The 22773-nt window shown below is 39.6% G+C and overlaps 2 protein-coding genes across 6 annotated transcripts in view; one reads left to right on the forward strand and one right to left on the reverse strand.

Moving 5' to 3' along the window:
- LOC117600917 (protein Skeletor, isoforms B/C) overlaps window positions 1-17830 on the forward strand; it is a 47756-nt gene extending 29926 nt beyond the window's left edge. For 4 of the 5 annotated variants that reach the window (XM_076692903.1, XM_076692905.1, XM_076692904.1 and 1 more), the window contains 8 exons: window positions 10265-10503; window positions 10603-10783; window positions 10882-10902; window positions 11087-11459; window positions 11535-11855; window positions 11959-12082; window positions 12233-12527; window positions 12671-17830. In XM_076692903.1, the coding sequence (XP_076549018.1) occupies window positions 10265-10503; window positions 10603-10783; window positions 10882-10902; window positions 11087-11459; window positions 11535-11855; window positions 11959-12082; window positions 12233-12527; window positions 12671-12793 (1677 nt within the window). In that variant the 3' untranslated portion in view covers window positions 12794-17830. The remainder of the gene's footprint in view (window positions 1-10264; window positions 10504-10602; window positions 10784-10881; window positions 10903-11086; window positions 11460-11534; window positions 11856-11958; window positions 12083-12232; window positions 12528-12670) is intronic. The other variant, XM_034316980.2, reaches the window with a different exon arrangement.
- Window positions 17831-18469: 639 nt separating this feature from the next.
- On the reverse strand, window positions 18470-22473 carry Nup107 (nuclear pore complex protein Nup107). The gene is made up of 6 exons (XM_034316978.2): window positions 21830-22473; window positions 21263-21753; window positions 20973-21180; window positions 19725-20896; window positions 19412-19663; window positions 18470-19339 (listed from the first exon to the last, which is right to left on the reverse strand). The coding sequence occupies exons 1-6, from the start codon at window positions 22344-22346 to the stop codon at window positions 19238-19240; spliced, it is 2742 nt and encodes a 913-aa protein (XP_034172869.1). The 5' UTR covers window positions 22347-22473; the 3' UTR covers window positions 18470-19237.
- Between the last annotated feature and the right edge of the window lie 300 nt (window positions 22474-22773).

Below are 22773 nucleotides of genomic sequence, written 5' to 3' on the forward strand. Positions count from 1 at the left end.
CTCTTTCTTCGTACAAATACTCTTGTCTCGTTGGATCCGATAATAAAACGACGATCCTCTGTAATCTCGCGCACGATATTTCCGATAGATTTGTACGATACAAAGTCCTCGATCCGCAACCCCCTCTTCCCCCATAAGATCACCACCCCTCGCAGTGACGTTTTATTCGAAACCCCAGCGATGCACGGAGAATGGAGATAACTTGATTTTTGAGGAGGTCTACGGCCTACCCTATCGGACGTGCATTCGTGGTCAATGACGCGTGTGAGATGGATACGGAAGCGGTAACTAGGGTGGTGCACGGGTTTTCGCAGATACGCACAAGTACGCGTGCCAAGGGCTTCGTTGTTGTGCGTCTGAACATGTGCGTTTAAGTCTCTCTTTACTCCCCTATTCTCTTCCTACTTAGATTTTTTCCGCCCGGTTTAAGATCAGCGGGTTACCACTTGCCTGATGTATTTGATTATTTGCAATTGGTACTCGTTATATTTATTTGCAATTAATAATTAACATATGTATAATTGAAACGGTCCCGCATACTAGGAGACACCTTGTATATTTTTACGCTTCCTCAGGAGCCGTCAGCGCGAAGTTTAATAAATCTGCCCATCCCCTTTCCAGGATCCACCCTCGCACGCCCACTCGCTTACCCACGAAATCCTGTCGTCCGGTCGGTCGCACAAAAGTCAGTCGGTATCGGTAGCTTGGAAATTTCCGAGAGGTAGGGGAAAAGGTTTGAAACGAGCATATCGACGGTAGAGAGCAGAGCTTTTGCTCTTATATTAGAAGGGCTTTAATATCGAAGTCTGAGGGGTGCTCTCGTACCGTGACAACCCTCCATCAGACACGCTCTGTCACCGCAAAACGCGTTGTCCGCCGCCTATGCTCGGTTCTACAGGGTGTCCCGTTACGATGTGTCCCAGCAAAGTGATCGTCCTTTCCTATAAATCCTACCCTTCTCACCCTCTGGTACGTTGAGTGCACCGATCGGGAACGTGAGTGGTAGCCGAACGTCGAACGTGCAAGGGACCACGATGAATCGTACGATCACGATTTCGCGATAGGAATATAAAAAGGACTCTTGTAACGTTTCGAGAAATGGTACCCTATGAAAGATTAAAGCGTTTCTCTTGAAAGCTGGTGTACCTTCCCCTCGCTACCCAGCAACGATTAATCGCGGAGAGTACATTTTGATCGTTGGATTTGATGATGAAAAATAATCAGATATTTATATAAAATTTTAGGTGATAGATTTATCAAATCCGGATCACCATAGAAATTTTCCTTGTTAGCCATACAATTTGTGTAATGTATGAATGCATCTTGATACGGCCATCAAATCCGAGTTCCCTTGTTTCCCTATCCTCTTTCATCTACTTTCGATTCACAGAAGTCTCGGAACGAGTGAAGTGTACCGATCTCTCGAAGGGGCAGGGGGTTGTCTGATACACACTGGGGTAGACGTAGGTTTTGCTTGGGTATCTGGTAGACAGGAGCTGTCTGTCAGTCAGCACACCCTCGTCGAAGGATGTATTGTCGGAATAAGCCTTCTTCTTGTTCCGCTTCCCCTCTCTGTCATTGTACCCTCTCGATACACCACCGACACGGGGCTGATTTCTTTTGAAAAGGAACAGAGATATCCTCGGTCGATATCAAACCGCCGTTCAATGGACCACTGATTCAGATAGGATTTAGTAATTTTTTTTTTTCTTCTTCTCCCAGTGTCCGTCCCCTTGCCGACCAACGTCCAAAATGGTCCCGCCACTTTTGCACGCGATTGGAGAGGGGAAGCCGAACGGGATCTCTTATCCACGGGGCTTCCTCGGGGAATCCAAAACGTTAAAGCCGTTGATCGGTCTTTCATCTCGTTTCGTCCCTTCCTTTTTCCCTATTTCTCTTACCTAGCGATACCGTGTCCATTGCTGACCCTTGGGAAACTCTGTTTGACCACTGTCGGGAAGCAGTGATGAAAAAAAAGGTCGATGACTTGTGAAAGGAACATAGATCCTTTAACCCTCTCGAGATAGCGACCTGATTCGGGACCAAGTATTCTTAGTACTGCAAATGTTCGTTTACATCTTCGTCAAGTTAATGGGATAATGAAAAAACACCTGGTATGTGTTATACAACTAGTCGGCGCTATTAGGGGGCGTTTCACTTGCTGTCTGACCAATGCACGACACACTCTACTGCGACATGTTCAGGGTAAAGGATCTCGCGGAAATGGTGGGATAAAAGGAAAAATCGAATCGTTTTATCTCTTAATCTCGTACGTACCTTTCGTATTACGAACACGATTCGTGCTACATAAATTTAATCTTCGTTCCTATCTTTACCGCAATTACCATCCACGCAGTCGCGAAACCGGAAGATAAACGTTTGCGTAACTAGAATTTTATTACCGAGTTTGCAATTCTGGTTCGCGCACGAATATATTACAGGGACAATTATAAAATATTATGCTAATAATCGTCAGAAACGAAGAAACTGTCGAGTGGTTTCTTTGTCGATTTTCTAATTCGATCCCGACAAAACTCGAATGGGATTTAAATTCTTTCGGGAAAAGGATATCGTTTCGACCAGCGGTTTTCGGTGATGCCTGTGTTTTAACCGGAAGAAGAGAAGGGTCGGTCCCGTGGGCGTGTCACGGCATTTGCATCTGAATTCTCCTTCTCTTTCCACGAACACTGGAGTTAATTAAACGCCTCATAGTTTTCGGGGTTGGATGACGAAGTACGACTGCTTGTGGCACCAAGTGGACGATCCTAGCCCGCGACGAGCGTCAATTAATAACCGTTTCAAACGGATTCTAAACGTCGAGCACCGTTTTTATAATAGGATTCTTAACAAGATCCCTCTGTTTACCGTCGCCTATTATCTACACTCGAATACCATTATACAGGGTGTTCGGTATAACGTTCGCCGTTTTTTCGCGATTCATAGACCTCTGTGTGTTTCAATTTTCATTGAAAACAAAAGTAGATGAGTAAAAATTTCGATCAAAGAAGCCTTGATGTTTAAAACGTCGATTGCCAATACGATAGGAATGAAAAAAATAATATCTGTACGCTCGTTGAAAAAAATATTCTGTCGTAGATTAGGCGCGTTTTGAAGATGAAAAAATGGTGGAAAACAACGTTGCAAAAACAGAAGCGAAAGCTCTCGTATAAATCGTTTGCATTGACAGTATTTATTGTGCCGGAACGGTAAATGTTTTCCAGTCACGTTGAAGGACTCCTCGGAAAACATTCCATGGCATTCCCGTTTCCCTCTTTCCAGTCGACGCTAATCGCCGATCGAAAATCGGTAATATCGTCCCCAAATATTTTACAGACGTATTAAACACAGACAAGGAATATTATTTTAAACAATCAAAAGATTTCCTTTATATTCATCGTCAGTCATAACATGTCATTAAAATCTGAATATTTTCCTGAAAATTTTGCAACCAATTTAGGGGTCTTTTAAAATTGTTCTGGTAACGTTTCACGCAGCCACCCTTTTGTGACCATTGGGAGTTAGTAAATTTCAACTTGATCTTTAGAATAACGTAGAGAAATGTTGTTTGACAAGGGTGACAACAAAGTCGTTATAAGTTGAGAATTGGATCGGGCCCATCACTAGTCCTGGGTAAAATTGTTGCGCATGGGCAGAGAGCAGCTCACCGGGTCGATGTTGGCCGGGGCTGGCTGACTGGCTGCCGGCTGCTACCCGAGGATGCTCTCCCCTTTCTCTTCATCTCTATCTTCCCACCCTTCTGTCCTCTGTCCTCCCTCCAACCCCCATTTCCACCCTTACTCTCTAACCTTTCTCTGTCTCGATCTCGCTTCCTCTTTTCCTCCAAAAATTCTTCTCAAAACCTTCCTTGTCACCTCTGTTCTCGCCCTCACTTCCGCTTCCTCCTTTTGTACCGTTGCATCTACACTCTCTCCTCCCTCTACCTTTTTGAAAAATTATTTAACTTCGTCGCCGTTTCTTCGTTCTCTTTCTTCTCGCGAACTTTTTACCTTTTTATCGTTCTCACGAATATTTTTCAAAGATTTCTTCCGTGTTTTATTATTCATTCTTAAAATCACTTCGAGGTAGTTTTCTTTTACTTTGTTGCCAGTCATTCTTACTTTGTGCCTCTTGTCGGGTCCGTCGACTTAAGCAGCCGCCATTTTGAGGAGACACTGCCGCGTTCAGAGCCGGTACCGACTTAAGAAAGCTGAAAGATACTTCGATCGAAAGCTGCGAAAGGAGTTCTTTGAATTTTAGAAACCATATCGCGGTATCTCTAACAAGGATTTTTCTGACGGGAAAAAACGAACGAAGAAACAAGCAGAAGTTTCGTGAAACTTTTCTTGTTAGCCTGTTTTAAAAGATGAACCTTACCGCGTTATCTGATCGGAAGAGAATCTTTTTTTCTCTTTGCTCGGAACTGGAGGTGGAGGGACAAATTTGTTATAACAAATTGTTCAGTAAAACGTTGTTTGATATCGTTTGAATACCAGCTCGTAATCTCATAACTCGAACGATGAAGGGTGGTAGTGTGTACCGTAACAGGACGCCATTTTGAAGCCACCCCAAAGCTTTGCACACACTTCAAAGCACCCACAGTGGTGCATCAGGTGCACCAAGCTGCAGTCACGCATATAGGGCGATACAGTGCAGCAAGTACCGTTGGAATCTCGCCAAAATTGTATAAAATTACCTCCCACCGTGACCAAAAAAAGAGAGAGAAAAAAAAAGAAAGAAAATTCGCCGCTCTATCGAGATTTTAACGCATCGAAAAACGCGAAAATCCAGTTATCCCCGTGTTTTTCTTTCCTTCGTCAAGCGGAACGTTATTAACGAGCGGCATGTGCTGTCGCTTGTTGCAAAATAAAAAACCAAAAAAAACGAAAAGAGTGCAAAATTAACACGAATACGATACACTAAATGGTTGTTCTTTTACTAAACCGACGGGCTGGTCTATCGAGTGTTAAGTTTGAGAGAGAAAATTCGTAATAAATGTCACTTTATGTTTGAAACTACAAATGGAAAATTATATCCACCTGAACTTATGTCCTGTGACTCGTGTCGCATAACGTAGTTTTGAATAAAATGGTTTCATACTTTTAGCCGGCAGTGTATGAACTGTAACTGCGTAGCCAGCATTCGGATATACACATAAGTGGTCGAGTACACACGAGTAGACGTGGAAATGAAATACCGGGCAAAGTGGTTGGCCAGCGATGGAGTAGAAAGAGTAAAACGCCGGTACCAGAGGTTCGAGGGAATGAAAGGGGTGAAATGAGTAGAACGAAGTTAGCATCTCGCGTCTGACCACCAACGTGCTTCAACAAAAGTTATCATTTTTCATTCCGTTCATCCCATCCCCTTTCTGTCTCGTGTGGTCTCCATCTTCACCCTCGTCCTCCCTCTTCGGTGTCCCTTCTATTTGTTTCCAAGTTTCTCTTCATTATTCAACAACTTTTAACTGTTCATTATATTCAGAAAAGGTTGAAGCATCTTTTAGTATAAATGACTATTGCATACCTTTTATTACATGTCATTATACTTCGTTCTTCAACCCCTTTTTTCTTTTTATTTTAACACCTTTCCCTTTATTCTTACCCCTTTCTACCTCTTACTCTTCTATCATTTTCTTTTTCATGTAACTCATCCGTAGCTCTTTAACCCCTCTCTTGGTCTGCCTCGACTGTCTCGATTCTTCGTTCTCTTTCTAGCATTTCTCTCTTCTGCAACTCTGTTTTCCTTCTTCATCTTCGCTTTTCACCCCTGGCTTCTCCTTTCTCGCGGTTCTTCTGTCCGTCTCTTTCTCACGATTCTCTGTCCGTTCGCTTCTCTTTCGCACCCTCTGTCATCCGCTACCCCTCTATATATCTTCCTCCGTCCCGACACGCCGATTGGACGCGAGAGCTTGCGAAAGTTCCAGGTATCCCGGAGGACCGCCCACCGGTCCTCCTGCAGCCGGGAAAGTTTCGTCGTTCCATGCAGGACAGGGTGGGAATCTGCTGCTGATGTTGCTCTATCCGCGACGTTGTATACCTTGGCAGTCGGCCGGTCCTATCGTGGTACACGCTACTTTCTAAGATCCGCTTCAAAAAATTAACCTTAGAGATTGAAATTTATTCGTTACCCTTGAAAATTAATACATTTCTTTATTTTACAGCTGGGAATCCTCGGGTATTTGGTGACAAATAAACGGTATCAATTCGCAGGGTTTAGGAAACTGTTGAGCTAGAAAGAAGTTGGAAGTGACGCGAGAAATCCGTGTAATTAGACTTCCGGAACGTATTTAACGGGAGCTTATCCCGGCTAGTATAAAGTTTCGGTCGAAAGAGAGAAAAAAAGAAAGTTCCATTAAATCCGTCGTCTAAGATATAGAGGTATTACGAAGAGGGTGGCTGGTTTAATTTATCACCTACTTAAAGTCCGACCGGTGCTCCCGATGGAAGCGACTCTTTTCAGCTCAGGTTTCAAGGTTCCTGCAGCCAATTGCCTGAGACTCCAGGCTGGAAACTTTATGAGGGATTTGTAAAAAAAATTCGATACATCGTGACCTTGTTAAAACATAATAACAAGGTGTATCCTTGTCGCTTTTCTTGTAAAACGTTCTGTTTGATCGAGTACTTCTGTAGATGATACAATTTTAAACAATACTTGCAAGTCCAAAGAAGGGTTAATTATTCGTTAGAACATGATTCAGGAGCAATAAAACGCAATAGAATGCGCGTGTTGGTCCGGTGTTCGATGGAACAAGGGGCGTTGCTATCGAGCCTAACGAGGCTCGATGTCTCAATTTCCGTAAGAACGTGCCCCTCGCGACAGGAGGGGGTGATCAGCGTGAAGGGGAACGGCCGACTGACTGGGGATGATACGGGGATGATAAGGTGTTAAAATAATATACAGCTATGACCTGTCCGGGGGTTGCTCGATAGTGATCCTTGTTCCCTCTTTCTATCAATGCATGCGAATAGGACGATGATAGCAAGGGGGTAAAAATAATCGGCAGATACACAGGCTGGTTCCCGCAAAATGAACCGTGTAAAAAATGATACGAATAACGTATAAAATAGAAAGAAATGGCATAAAACAGTATTTACGATATTAAACAATAAAATCGTGGGGGTATTTGCTAGTTATCCGGACAAATTATTAGATTTCTACGTGCTCGATCGCATAGTCGCTCCCTTTCTCTGCAATTGTTTCTTGATGCTATCTCTGACTCTCCAGTTTGTTAGGGGGATTTATTTGATTGAATATCGACTGCTCGAGCAGCCGCCTGCGCTATAACGAGTATATCAGCATCGGCCGTATCGCGACCGTCCATGGGGACCAGCCAACCCCGTGAATTGTGTCCAGAGGGTGCTGCGTGGATGAATCGTAATCCAGATCGATGTAACGTTCACGTTTTTTCCTAAATAATTTGTGGAAAAATAACCAGCGATAGATTTCTTCCTTCTATTGTTTTCAATTCAAACTTAGAGAAATTTATTTTCTAAAATGAATTCGAAAAAATTTACTTATAATTATTTATACTTTAAGTATTCCCTTGAATACTGTCTTTTATGGTATTTGGAAAAGTGTCTTTGGGTTTAAAGAGGTTCATGCATCGCTGATTGCACGTCTCATACGTAGATCTACCAGTGGTATAATAGAACCCGATCCGAATCTAAATCCAGGCTTACGAGATAAACAGTCTATTAGGGGCTGCAGCAACCCCTGTCGAACCTTGGACCCATCGTATAACGATCAGATCAAAGGTATCGAATTGACGAGGAACCCTCGCGACTACCGCATCCTGCTTTATAAACTGCTGCTGGTGTCTTATCATCAAAATGGTAACCGGAAATTGTACCATTTACCAAAAATACCACCCCTTCGATTCTAAGTAACATTAATCATGCCACATGCTCCTCGATAACTGTGTTCATTTGAAATGTAATAAGATAATATTCTGTACCGTAGAATATTTGAATATTTTGAATAACAAGGAATAAAGGATCGATTAATTCGTTCAGCTCGAAATTGAACGTGGAAACTGTCGGGTAAACCCTCGAGTCGCGTACTCGCACGAGGACCAATTTTGAGTAGATCGTGCCCACTCAAAACACCATTAAGCTCGAGTCCTAGTTCATTGGTATCCAACATCTCCGTTCTATCTCCGTTCCTCTTTATCTGTATACGTGTGCACACAGCCACTCCGCCGAGGGTGGATATGATTGACGAGCCCTTAAACGAAATGGGATTAATGCGTGTGCAAATTTCGAGACCCCCCCCGGGGGAAACGTCGACTCCGCTCGCCGATAATCATTATTATTAACGATGGAATTAGTACCCGACGAGGTTGCGGACTTGGAAGAATTCGAATCGACTCCGCTTTTCTTCTTAATGTCTTTCGAACTATGAATAACGAGTTTCAGAGAGTTTCGACTCAGGATGGACTTCGATGATTTAAGATCGCATCTTGGTAATTGAGCTGAAGGTGTAATTAAAAAATTACAAAAGTGTCGAATGTAACATTGACTCGGGATGAATGGGATTGAAGAGCAAATTATACTTTTACTATCCTTTGAAGTTTCGCTTGATTTCCTTCACTTTTCTACCCCGTAACTCGCAAAGTTGCCTTTCACTCTGGTGCAGCGCCGTTTAAAAATAAAGGTCAGCATTAATTTGCCGGTTGAATGGTTGAAAGGAGTGTATATCGGTGCAGGATTAATTTCCAGAAGCAACGCAGAGACCGTCTTCCTGATGGTCCCTCTTTCAAAGGTACTGGCTCAGTTAATGAACAAGTTTTCTTGGCCGCCGACTTCCGGGCTTAGCGGAGACTTATTAATCGATTTTCCTTTTCAAGTTAAAGTCGCATTTACGTTCCAAATGTGTATCTTCGTTTGATAATTACCACAAATTAGACGGTAAGCAAACATGTTTATGAGCCTTTAGAAAATTGTGAAAAAAGGGATGTTCCAAAAACTTTCTCTACTTTTTACACAAGTTATTCTGGAAACAAAGTTAGATTCGAGTTTAAATGCTAACAGGATAATTCCAGTGAAATTATTTTTTGAGATTTTTCACATTTTTCTCCTCGACGTGGGAAACTTTCGAGGCAATAAATGATAAAAGTCGTCGAAAAGTTTCTTTTCCTTGAAATTTCGTGGCCGAGTTAAGGTGACGTTTCCAGGCCAGAGGTCGGTAGAAAGGGAAAAGCAAATAGGTAATTTAACGAATTGAACGACCCTGATATGGAAACTCATATCGCCAGTTCAAGGTATCGCGCGTATCGATTCCTTTGTAGACAGAAGTCTGGGACCCGTTTCCGAAGAACATCTCGAAACGCCGGAATCAGGCCACGTATACAGTAGCCTTGAGCGGAATATCGAAGACGTCGAAGATATTCACCGACTTTTCAATCTTCGACTCTTGGCACACTTTTCAAGAGTCGATAAAAAAGGAAAAAAGAGGAAGATGAAGACAATAGAAAAATACAAGGCGATAGAATCGGTTAATCGCTGCGCCAACCATGCGAACACGTATTACATAAAGCATCGATTTGATCGAAATTAATAGAAAATGAACGAATAGATTTAAATAAATAATGCTGAAGGTAGAAATAAAAGAAGGGAGATGGAAGTATATAAAATTGTATCGTACGAGAAATAGATTTGTCCGGGGTTACGGAATGAGTTGAGAAATCGTCGCGAACGTTGAATTTTCTCCCATAAAATGCTCCCTCGAGGGTAAAGAGAGTAGATCACCCTGTATACGGGGGTGGAATCCGTTTCTCGGATTTTACGAGCTCCCGTTTCAGATCTTTCTCTTTTTTTTACTTTCACCGTTTTCCATCCCCTTCCCTTTCTTTTCCTCCGCTCTTACTCCCTTCTGGTCTTACTTATTCAGAGGTTTGACGGAACTTAGAATATAAACGATCCCCCGAACCAACCCCTATCGGTACGTCAGTTTCAACAGGGGAGCAAGGAATGATAGATCGACTTTTTCGACTTCGAGGGTGTAAATATGCGGTCCCTGAAAGACAGGTTGATGAGACGATTCCTTTACGAAGTCGGAAATCACTCTTTTCGTCTTTTTACTCTTTGAAAAGCGAAAAAAAATATATATTCAGACCTTCGTCGTTACTTCGATGAAACCTCGAGAATTTTATTTGTTCTATCATCTTTCATTTGTTTCATTTCTCATTATCTTTATTCTTGTTATCGTTCACCATCACGTGGAAGAGAAAATTTCTGGAAGGATCAAGCGTGTCCCTAATTTGTCGCAGGTTAACTTTGGCGACGTGTACATTCAAGCGAATCTTACAGTGCCCAAGACAAGAGTGTTGCCGGAATTTTCGAGATTGGCTCACGGTCTTCGAAGCGAGAACATCACCATCCTAGATAGCAAAACTTTCTACATCCCTAATTTGCATTACGACGGTGCTGCTCCGAACGCTTATTTCTGGGTCGGAAATGGCTCGGAGCCCAACACGTTTGGCGTCAAAGTGCCCAGCGAAATAAAAAGGTGCTGCACTTCAGTCATTTCGTCGCGAATAATATCATCGAAATTGATCAAATCAAAACGAATCGTGTATCTTTATTTGTAATCTTTGCATTTGAATAGTTTGGCTCCGTTAAGATCGTACCAAGGAGAGGACATAGAAATTGTATTACCAACAAATTTGACTGTGTACGACATTGACTGGTTAGCAGTATGGTGCGTGGATTACAAGCAGAATTTCGGCCACGTCCTCATCCCGAAGGACATCTACGTTCCACCAGCTCTTGGTCAAACTAAAATCACGGTAACTAAATACAATCGTTCGTCTACTTTGCTAGTGTCTACTATTTTATAAAATAAACGTAAGCTTTAATTAATAAAACCTGATCCTATACGGAATAGCCGCCTTGGTGGTATGATCCTGTAAGTAACACGAAGACAACTGTACCCGATCCCTTCGTTAAAAGCTTAAGATATCTATTACACTATTACAATGATATTACACTACGCGTGTAGGTGGTCTTCAAAAAGTGCACAGAGTGTTTTATTCTCCAGTGTAACATCAAACAAACGTTCCCTTCTAACGTAACGTATATCATTTTTCCAGACGAGCAGCACCCCGCAACCTCCTCTGTCCAAACACGAGTTGACCAATTGCAAAGAGATGCTGGAGGGTCGAGTTCAGGTACAATGGGAAATGATAGGTGACGCTATCCAGATTAAAGTATCGGGACGTATCAGGGAGGACCAGTACATCGCGTTCGGTTTGTCCGGTCAGGATGGAAAGGCTGAGATGATCGGCGGCGACGTGGTCGTGGTCGCGTACATAAACAAGACAGGTAGATTCATCGCAGAAGATTATTACATATCAGCGTACGCGCAGTGCGACGGCAGAAAGGGAGTTTGCCCGGATGTAAGGATCGGAGGGAAGAATCATGCCGATTTCGTGGATGGAGAACGAAACGACGGAGTGACGACAGGTTGGGAGTCCATGTTTCTAGGATTGATCGTCGAACAATTCTTCGTTTAACCTTCGACCCGTTCGTATGTTTCAGTTACTTACACGAGACCATTGAGAACGGACGAACCTATGGTGGACAGAGCGATACCGTCTACGGAAACGAGCGTGATCGCGGCGATAGGTCCTCTGAACGTGAGAGGAGAGGCTAATGCTCACGAGAGCTTCGACATGACTACCGCGGACATTCGTATTGATTTTACGTCGAGGAACGTCCACGAGTGTACAAATTCCCTCTACAACCTTCCGGATATGCCTGACATCAAACCCTGGCCACCGATACTGATTACCAACGAAACTACCTTCAGCGCGAGGATCGGGCCTGCTGCTGCCAAGAGAGGATACACGAGGCTCACAGGTATCTCTTCCGATGAATTCTCCGAGTTCAATTGGATTTATGTTTATTGCGGCGATCATCATAGTCAGATTTGTTAAATCCATCGTGATACGTTAAAACATAGGGCAACCTGGCTGGGGCATCGCGTGGTACATCAACGACAAGCTGATCCCAGAAATTACCGTGGAGAGAGGACAAACGTACACGTTCATAGTGGAAGGTGGAAATAATCCTACTAATCCAGCTAGGTGATTTCAAATTTCAAACTATTAATCACTGTATTTATGCATCCCCTCCTGATTTCGCTGTTCGTTAATCTCATAGAATTCCACTCTTCGTGAGGGGCTGTAAGGGGCTGCGACATAAAATTGAATTCAAGTGCATGTTTTGTAACACAGGTACCATCCATTCTATATCACCGACAGTCCAGAAGGTGGATTCGGCCAAAAGACTGAGGAACAACAAAGAGCACAAAGAGTATTCGCCGGAGTGAAATACGACGCCGACGGAAATCCTTATCCAAGCGCAGCTGGTCGTTACTGCGAATGGGTTCTCAAGGCAGGCGATACCAGTGCGAACTCGGAAACCTTTGAGAGTTTCTTCGAAACCCTTAGACTTGATTGCAACGAAGGTCAACCAGCCGAACTCAACTGGACTGTAACCGAAGAAACCCCAGATTTAGTATACTACCAGGTAAGCACCCCTAAAATAAGCAATATTTAACGAAAGAAATTAATTAGAAGATCGATCATCCTGAGGTTCAAACGACGATGTCTGTGGTTTAAATTATAATATCGATTAGGTGTTGATTAATTATACAAATTTTCTTTCTTCAGTGTTACCAGCACAATCACTTAGGCTGGAAGATACACGTTGTCGGCGACGCACACGCAATCGTGCCATTAATGTCAATGGTTCTAACGACGCTCTTAGTCGGTGTTTTAAACTTCTTAAGATGAATCTTTTGATCGTCATCTTACATGCAAAATACGCGGGACAAGTATAAATTGCGCGATAGAAGGCTCTACAGGGAGAAGGGAAAGCACAACTCGGAAGGAAACTTATGGAAAAATAACGATGGTGATACAAAAAAAAAAAGTAAAAAATTAAAACAAAAGGCGATTGTTTAAAATCGGCTGAACACGATACAAGGTTGTAAGAAAGTACTTAGCTCGTAAGGTTTAATCGTAACGTAAAAAGATTAGCAAAATATTTTTAAGATCTATCAGATTCAATATTTCATATTATACGATATATGTATATGTATATTTATACATATACCCAACACTCATACATATATATATATATATACATAAATACACACATTAACACGGCACACGAGGAGTACGAGATTCGAGGTGATTTTTAAAACGTTTAAGAATTTAAGAAACTACATACTTTAGGGAAAGGGGAGGGAAATATTTCTCTGACAATAATAAATAAATTGAGGCGTGGTGAGGGTAAACGTGGAAATTCTGACAATAATGAGAAAATAAAAAATGAAACGAATGTTGTTCATCCGGGAGATTTGCTGATGGTAGAATTGATCGAAAGTTGTGATGTGTTGATGAATGACGATGTGAGAGAACGAAAAAGAGAAAAAGGGAGAGAGCGTATCCGTGGTACATGTACAATGTAAATTTTGCACAAAGCTATATAGTTGAATATATGATGTAACTTTAAAAAATCGAGTAGCACGTAAGGTAATTACATTTATAAATGCTGTCGACTTGACAATAATACGTAGGTTAGCGAACGATGAAGGAATCGCTGGGGAAAAATGAGAAACGAGAAATTATGTACAAGGTAACGTCAGACATTAATTATTATGTAATTTAAAAAAAGGAGATACAAGTTACAAAACTATCCCCTATATACGTGTAACAATGCTATAACATGTACATACTATAGAGTGGACCTTCCTAAATGAAAACGGAATGAAAGTATAAAATGTGCCTTGGGTACAGATAATGAACTTCTTTAATTACACGAATTAGGAACCACTCGGACAGGAGATACCCTATGGTACTTAGGAACTGGTTTCCTGCTCGTACGTCATGAATTAAAGAAGATAAGCATTATTCCTTTCGTTTTATTTGATGAAAAATTCGAAAATACGAGACGTACGATAGGTGGAAGGAATGAAAGAGAGTTTACAACCAAGAAATCAGAGAAATACATAATCACTCTAGAAACGTAGGCGTTATAACTTAGCGAAACCTCTCAATCTCTCGATGAAAATTTCCATGCTCTCCTCCGTTGTCCAGGTTCTAAGTAACGGGGTGTCCTCAAAATTAACCAGCTGCGAAACATTCTTTACAATTCCAATTGCTTATCACACGAAGACCAGTCTGTATTTAAACTACATACGCAAACATACCTAACATAAACATTATATACATATATATATATTAACGCATATATTAAAACCTGCATAAATTACTTAAGGTACTATATGCATACGTATAAATGAAATTCGAGGATTTACGTGATTTAATAAGCGCAATGGCGTTTGTGAACTTAATTAAGCGACAATAACGAAGTCTGGATCCCAAGTATTCCGGCAACACTCTCAATGGCGATCTATAAAAAAAAAAAAAGGATTCTTACACGACTTTCTTCGCGTTTACGCTGCTTACAGTTGTATCCTTCCGCCACTTCCGTTCCCCGCGCGGTCTACCCTTTCCTTTGTTGTCCTGTTTTCTAAGCGAGTCCTTCGAGCGAGCAAAGCGGATTCTAGTAAGTAAGCGGACGTAAAACACCTGTTTCTGTGAACGACAATAATAAGATACCGACTTGCCGGATTGGAAGTTAAACGGGCTGCTCCGTGAAATCGACGAAACGCGATAGACTTTCACGCGGGTCGAGGAGATACCGGAAGTCCCGTTTCAACTTGAGACAATAACAGTCGATCAGAATCACTCGGACAATAAATAACGATAATAATTGAAAGATCCTATATTTTGTCTGGGGGGGAGTAAAATCGCGTTCATTCGTACGGTTTATCGTCCCTAATTTTTAATGTAATTCGGACAATAATTGTGCTTAGAGTTTCTAGAGTACAAAACATCGATGGTCGACCTAACGATCGTTTAGATCAGACAATAATAATGTAATGAAAGCTCTGTTACGGGACAATTATCTTAGGAAGCAGATACAGTAATGCCCCTTTAATGGTCCCAGGTTTGAAACCTTGTTTGCGACTACTATCCGGACAGGTAGGTCTTGTCTTTACGATCCTGTTTGCAGTAATTCAATTGAAATTTTGATATTTTTATCATTGATCAAAATTCCGTGACCATTAACCGAGCATCACTGTATCTGTACGGATCAATTATTCGAAGTGTAAGGTGTGTAAAAATGAATAGAACCCCTCGTTAATTGTAACGAATGTACAGAACGAACGAAAGTCGTAGATAGAAATGTAAAATCTCACCTTTTTCTCTTCGGTATCTACTATATACGTGTACATTTTCTACGTACCAATCTTCTATCATTCTATCTCTCGTTTGACACTTTATCTTTTTAGGATACTAATGATAAACTGTTTCAAACATTCACGGAGCAACCCCTTGTCAATATCCCACAAGTTGTTAGTGGTTAAGAAACGAATAATAGCTTAGAAGCTAAGAGAAGAATTCCTTTTCTTTTTTTCGTTGTATCGACGTGTAATTTAAATGAAAAGAATGATTAAGATCAACCAACGTGTGATCTGGTTCGGTGTACCGAATGTGGAACGTGATTTTCGAATTGTTAGCGATTAAAATCGTTGAACATTTTGTGTCTCTCGTAGTTAAGATTCTGGATAGCCTTTTCACTCGTCTAACTTTTCTTCCAGTACCACCGCGACGGTCTCGTGGAGATCGACGAACTCGAGGATCTTAACACTTTGACGGTCGCACATTTCCTTACAATTTTATGTTCACTTTTTTAAATAGAAAATTATTTTTCAAAGCTTTATTTGCAGTGTAGATTTTTCTAAATTAAGGGAAAGTGTAGGGGGTGGAATTTCCTATTATTTAATCTTGGGAGATCCGAAGGGCAGCCTGTGTTGCACCCAAGTAATTACTTATTTCCAAATTGTAATTAGTAGATATAAAAAATTGTGCAAAGTCAAAGTGTTAAGAGAAAAAAAAAAACATAAAGATGATAGAATGTGATTCTATCTTGTTAGCGTTCAATTCGGTCCAGCTGTCTAAATATCTATGTATAAAAAACATTTTTCTCCTTGTGTAGTGTAATCTTCGTTGGTAAGTCAACGAATTTGATCATTCTTATCTCGTCTGTATTAGAATTTCCTTTTGTGACACCTGTTCACATATCTCTACGCACATATCCCTAAAGTAATGTTAAGCAACAAAATTTTCCAATGAAATGTTCTCGATCGTCGTTTCGTTCTCAAACAGCGGACTAGTATCTTGAATTTAAATGTATAAATTTTAAAAGTATTAGATAGAAAAATTGTCGCTCGTCCTCGAGATCGGCGTCTATGTGTCTGATTTGTCCCAAGTGGCCGTCTGATGAATATTTCAGAAAGTCGATTAAGAAAGTAATCGGAAACAGGAAACATTGCGCGCGGTGATCAATTTAGAGATTAAGTAAAGAACAACATTCGAAATAGCGAATTTTAAATGGTGTCGATTAAATCAAACGGATGTATAACACACTGTCAATATGTATGTAACCAAGAAGGTTGTCCTCTTGTTTCGACGATTATCGTAGGGGTAACTTGAAAGCTTTTTAACTGGACATCTTTTTCCAATCTTATCCTCGTGGTAGAATATATTTTCACACATAAGAACAGGACGTTGAGAGCCGGAGAACGGTGCTTTCGTCAGCTCTTTGCACTCTTCGAGTATGCTGGTTTTTCTTGTATGTTGTTCAATTAATACGTAAGTGACGAGTGATAATAATTCACGATTGCGATATCGAGAACGTACAAAAGAAAAGATATAATAAAGGTTCGTGTAACTGGTGGTACAAATACCGGTGATTCTATGTAAGAAAATTTATTCGTCTAAGGATTTCTTTTCGATCAAATGAAAAATGGATAAAATTTTCTTTTCAGAAAAATTCAATAATCATGTCTAATGTTATTTTACATTTTAAAATAACAAAATAATGTTGATCATCTTATGTACCACCACTTAAATGATACCTTATACATATTGTATACATATATATATATATAAATATACATATATGAGAAGAATTGATTCGTTACGATAGACCGTCCTGAGTTGTGTTTAAAAAATTTCAAAGATATATATTTTTGAACGACGAGTATCGTTGAACGAATGTTGTAATATTTTATCGTCAAAGACAGGGGTGGTCTCGATTATTCTTGAATGACTGCGTCTCAAGAATTCGAATTCGATTGAAAGTAATTAGAATAGTCGCTCAATCATTGAAAATTAAAGAGTGCAAAGAGTTGAAATGTGATTGAGAAGTCCACGAGAAATCATTTCCCAACTATCCGTAGGTAGGTCGTTCTCGAACATGCTGACACGAAACCCATTTAGTAATTAGTACATCCCGTAGATGAATAAAACTTAGTTCGTGAATTAACGAAGAAACGAAAACAAACCAAAAAGAACAAAAAAAAAAAGAAGAAGAAGAAGAATAAGAAACAAAATCAAATTTATCGACTGCTTTATCGTATGGAAGCAAAAACGAAGGGAGGATAAGTTGAATATCTAATGTTGAATGGTTTCGGCGAATTTAACAAGCTCTCGCGTTCGAAGAAACAAGAAAACATAAAAGAAATAAAAAAAAAATATGATGTAACGTAGCATTATCGAGAATGGTAACAATTGTCAACCGTTTTTTTCAACGTTTTACGTGTTAGACTATATAGATTAATCAGCAAAGTAACTCTATTAATCGTGTACTCGTATTACTGTAAAGTCGATTCCGATTCTCAAAAATTCCTCGTGTTTTTTACGAGACACGTGCGAAAATGTTTTCCCCCCCCCAAAAAAAAAGAACATATCGACCTCTTGATGATTTGATCTTTTTCCTGATCGATGAAATTTACGTGGAATATCATTAATTATAATTAAGACGTTTACTGGCACAGAGTGGAAATACCTGCGTATATTCACACACGTTATTTCATTTGGCACCTGCTACCTTGCGTAAATAGCATAATATTAATGTTACATAAAATTTTCTTTTTAACGTCAGTCTCTCACGTGGCAGTGAACGTGTTAATTTCGCAAACTGTTGAACGTTCGTTCCATTCGTTGCAAATACTCGCACGTGTCCGAAATCTATCGTCATCGTGAATGCAAACAGAAGAAACAAAAAGAGTCGCTTGTACAGAGCGCAAGTCAACTAACTGCATACAAAGATGTATACGAGTTTGAATTTCGATGTCAGATACAGAACAGTGCGTTTTGAGTCGTGTATGTGTATGATGTTGCACTGTGTCACTCTTTCTTTTCCTCTTATCTGTTTTTCGCAATCATTTGATTACATTCGAGATATCATTTAAATATTGATTTACCCAGTTAGAATATATGAAGAACCATTCACATAAATTGTTAATTTTTCTTGATATATAATCTATCGCATGGTACAGAAACTAACGAAGGGTTTTTCATTTCCTTTTATCTATTTTCTTGTAGCGTTAGTCTGTCTCTCGAAGAGAAGAGGAAAACGGAAAGCATACATACAATATAATATAATATATACACGCATAATCAAAACACAAAGAGAAGAAACGCTATACGCGTGTTCCGACTGAACAAAGCTCGAAAGCCACAGTACGAAATATAATACTATAATGAGAGAGAAAAGAAAATATAAAAAGACTGCTCTCGCCGGCAAAAGCATCATTGTCCCATGGAAATAGATTTAGAAACACCAAAACATATACACCACGCGTCGCGAAACATCTTTGTTCCTTCTTTAAACTTTCTTTCTCCTTCCATTTCATTTTTTCCCTTTTGTTCTGTATTTCTCCATTGTATGCAGATCCACGTCCGAAGGTTTACGAACGAAACAAGAGATTAGAAGTGGCTAACTATATCGTGGAATTACGATGATTATTATTCAAATGAAAAATATCTCAGGATATTGTACTCCTTCATTGTCCCTCAGTTTTTCTCCGCAACGTTTCACGCGTTAAATCTACAGCTTTGACAGCGCTACATTTATTAACGATTGGGTAAAAGGAGCATCTAAGTAACCATGAGGTATATAATATATTATGATTATGAATTATTGAACATTGTATCAAATTTTATATTCACTTCTTGTGGTTGACAATAAACTGGTTTTATAAAAAACAATAGAGGACTTTCATACAAATTTTGTCGACGTTTCGCTTGTGGTCGCTTTGCGTATGTTACAAGGTATCTTATATATTTTTCAATTATTGTCTAATTTTGTAGGATCAATCATTTTGGATAACCCCAAGGATCTTTCTTCTGATCCATCAAAACTAGGGATGATTCACAGATTTTTTTGAACACTTCCCGTAGCCTCCCCTTTTGGAATACCTGAAATAGATCAATAGAATTAATAGTTTGATCATAATCACGATGATACAATTACATCTAAAGTCTAATTACTTTGTAAAGTTGATATTGTTCGGAGGCAAGAATATCTGCTAGCTGAATGCATCCAGCGTGCTCGTTCATTTCAGACATTACAGAATGCAAAAGGAGGGTAATTTTTGGTATACAAAGCTCTCGTAATTTTTCCATTTGTCGTTCGCGTGATATTTCTTCTGGTGTACATGGTTCGTCACCATTGTTATTTGAATCGACGAGCCAACCACCGTCCGGAAATAGTAATACGTTATACAACAACTGTTTAACTGCCTGTAAAAAGAGTATTATTTAAAATTACTATTCATTGTAAACCGACCATCTTTTTACAAACCTTTGTATGATGTTGCATCGTAGTTTTCCACCTTTCCATTTCAGCGTTGTATTGCGCTTGCTTATGTTCGTATGCAACCTTTTCTGTGAACGTGGCATATGGTGGTAATTCTTCTAAAGGGGTAGGTTTACCGTGATGGTAATGAGAGAACCATTCGGCAAAGCCTTCTTGCGCATCCAAGTATATTTTATAACACAGGTACTCTCGAATCGATGAAGACGCCCTTCTTGATAGATTATTCGTTATCGTAAGGTTCGTCAGTGTGCCTTCCATAGTTGGATATTCAGCCACGATAGATTCTATGGTGTCCGCTGGGATCTTATTGAAAGCTTTCCGCGCAGCGTCAATTCTTTCATTCTTCAAAAAGTATCTAATGAGAGCATTAGTTTGCCATAATGCTTCTTCCCGCTGGCTTCGATAAAATATTAACCAGTCTAAGGCGTTAATCTTTTCTATATCCGCATCGGTTATGGCGCCTTTTAAGTCTGCACTATCGATATCTACATCTTTGCTACGTATTCTTTCTACTACTAATTTCGTGATCGCTTCCACATTTAAATTAGCATCCTCCGCCGCGGTCAAGCATTTCTTTCGTTGCTCGTAATCTTTTATAGTCTCCAAGTAGCTTGCGTAATTCGTTATCTGAGCCTCTTGCGGCAACATAGCTGTGTAGAAAGCGATCAAAATCGGATCGTCCATTTCGATTAAAACTCGAACGTACGACAGCAAAACTTTATCCCCAACTTTATCGTTTGTATTTTTACCAATTTGTCGGAAAAAGAATATCAAATGTCCTAAGAATCTTAAAAAGTGAGGATCACAGTTCTTCGTGTCTATCATGGTTTCTATCTCTTCCATTAATTTCGGTATCTGATCTAATATCAAATATTTCTGAATCAGATGATCGGGCTTGTTTGACTGAGTACGAATGATTGGATTTTTCGATGCGTGCAACTCTTTAAACACATCTTCCAAATACATTTCATTCTTCCAATACTCCTCTGGCATGTCCGTGAAACTTTTTGCTACTAAATCCCTCATATCTCTTTCGACCTTAATATCTAATAATGCTTTCATGTAAGCCCATAACGCGTCTTGCCACGAAGATGCAACTTGAAGCATTTGTTGAACGTTTCCGCAAAGACTAGCGTAAATAGAGCGATAAAATTGACCTGAATATAATAGAAATTTTATTATATACATACATAAATACATTTCACTTATATATTTAAAACAAACGGCTATTACCTACGCGTTTATCCTGGCACAGTTCCCACGCGCATAGCTTCCAGAGACTTCTATTAGGATTTCCTTCAATTGGTAATTTGGTATCAGATAATGGATTCAGATAATTAGGATCATGGTTAGGTATCCATCCTAAAAGACAGGCAGCTCTCCAAGGCTGCCCACAGTGTTCCGCTAATGCCTGTGCTTTTTGAAGACGACCGCAACGCACCTGTTACATAAAAATATATATTTCCCATCTTATAGTCTGCTATAAAATTGTTTAATTATCTTTAATACAAAACTCTGTATACCTCTATAAACATTCTTTTTTCGAGTCTTGCATCGTCTTCCCTATCCAGATCATGGAGAGGTTTACCCTCTCTTATCGGAGCATCTGGGTCTAGGGATGATACTAATGGTCTAGACGAACGAAATGGAATCTGATCTTTATCTTTATATGTAAGTAACTGTCTGACTGTATTCTCCCATGCTAGAGTTTTGTCTGTAAACTGTTCTGTGGTTGGATATTTATCCGCATCATCTAATGCATTCTTTTCCAACCAATCAATTATCAACTGATATTCTCTAATGTAACTTTCAGTCTTGAATAAATTATCTATTACAACTTTTTCAGATATGTAAGTATTATTTTCTTCTGAATCGTCCTCCATTGCAGTAGTGAAATTTATACTATTTATTCGATTTTGATATAAACAATAAATAAGTCTCCATGTATTTCTTTCATTCTGCAAGGAAATCTCTTCTTCTGATACTTCATTGGTTTCCACTTTAGATTGCATGCCTGTACAATAAGAATTTGAAATTGGTATGAACATTATAGATTAGGATGTAAAATTAGTAAAAAATTATTTGTATACCTCTCATTATATCCAAGGTATCTGAGCAGTTTTGTATGAAATCTGCTACGGTATCAAATATCTGTGTCTCTGAGAAGTTCATTTGTATACTATGTAAAAAATCATAATACAATTTGGACATGATTTCTCTCCATGGTTCCTTTGTCTTTAAAATAATCCCTGTTGCACTGCTGTCTTCCATCATTTCTCTCAATGTAAGTTCATTCTTTTCTGAGGTAGTCATTATATCTCGAATTTCATGAGGAGCAAGTGTTATTGAACTATCAATATCCATGAGATCATGAACCTTCATTAATTTTGAATTGTTATATGACTTAGCCAACATTCTGGCACTATCATTCAACTGATGTACATCGTCCAATTCTTTTCTTAAATGATTGGCATTTTGTAATGATATTCTCTTAGGAGTTGTACTTTTCGTACTTAACCTTAAAAATGACTTGAGCTGCATATTTTCTTGATTAAACCCTTGAACAGATCGTTCTAAATTTTCGGAACTATCGTTCATCGTATCCATTTTTATATTATGAGTAACAAATGCAACGTTTCAGTGAAATTATTTTATTTAACAAATTAATATTTACAAACGTACATACACAATGCTTGACACTCATGCCGGTTTTCGAATCTTACAGTAATACCAATAAAACAGAGCCTGTTGGAAAGCCTGTTTCTCTAACCCCATCTCACGAAAGAGCATATTTCTTTGCGTTTTCGCTTATACCACGCATGTTTCGATTCTATATATTTGCTGATCTATGATGAAGCGCAAAAGCCAAGAAATATACAGGGTGTTCGACAACAGGTGGACAATATTTTAAGGGGTGATTCTAGGGATCAAAATAAGACGGAAATCAAGAATAATGAAATAGCGTTTACGACTTTGTTTTCCAGTTATTAACGTTTAAAAATTCGAGTAAAAAGCGCCAGAAACCTGCAATCCG

This window comes from Osmia lignaria, chromosome 16 (assembly GCF_051020975.1).
Source record: "Osmia lignaria lignaria isolate PbOS001 chromosome 16, iyOsmLign1, whole genome shotgun sequence".
Taxonomy (NCBI): domain Eukaryota; kingdom Metazoa; phylum Arthropoda; class Insecta; order Hymenoptera; family Megachilidae; genus Osmia; species Osmia lignaria.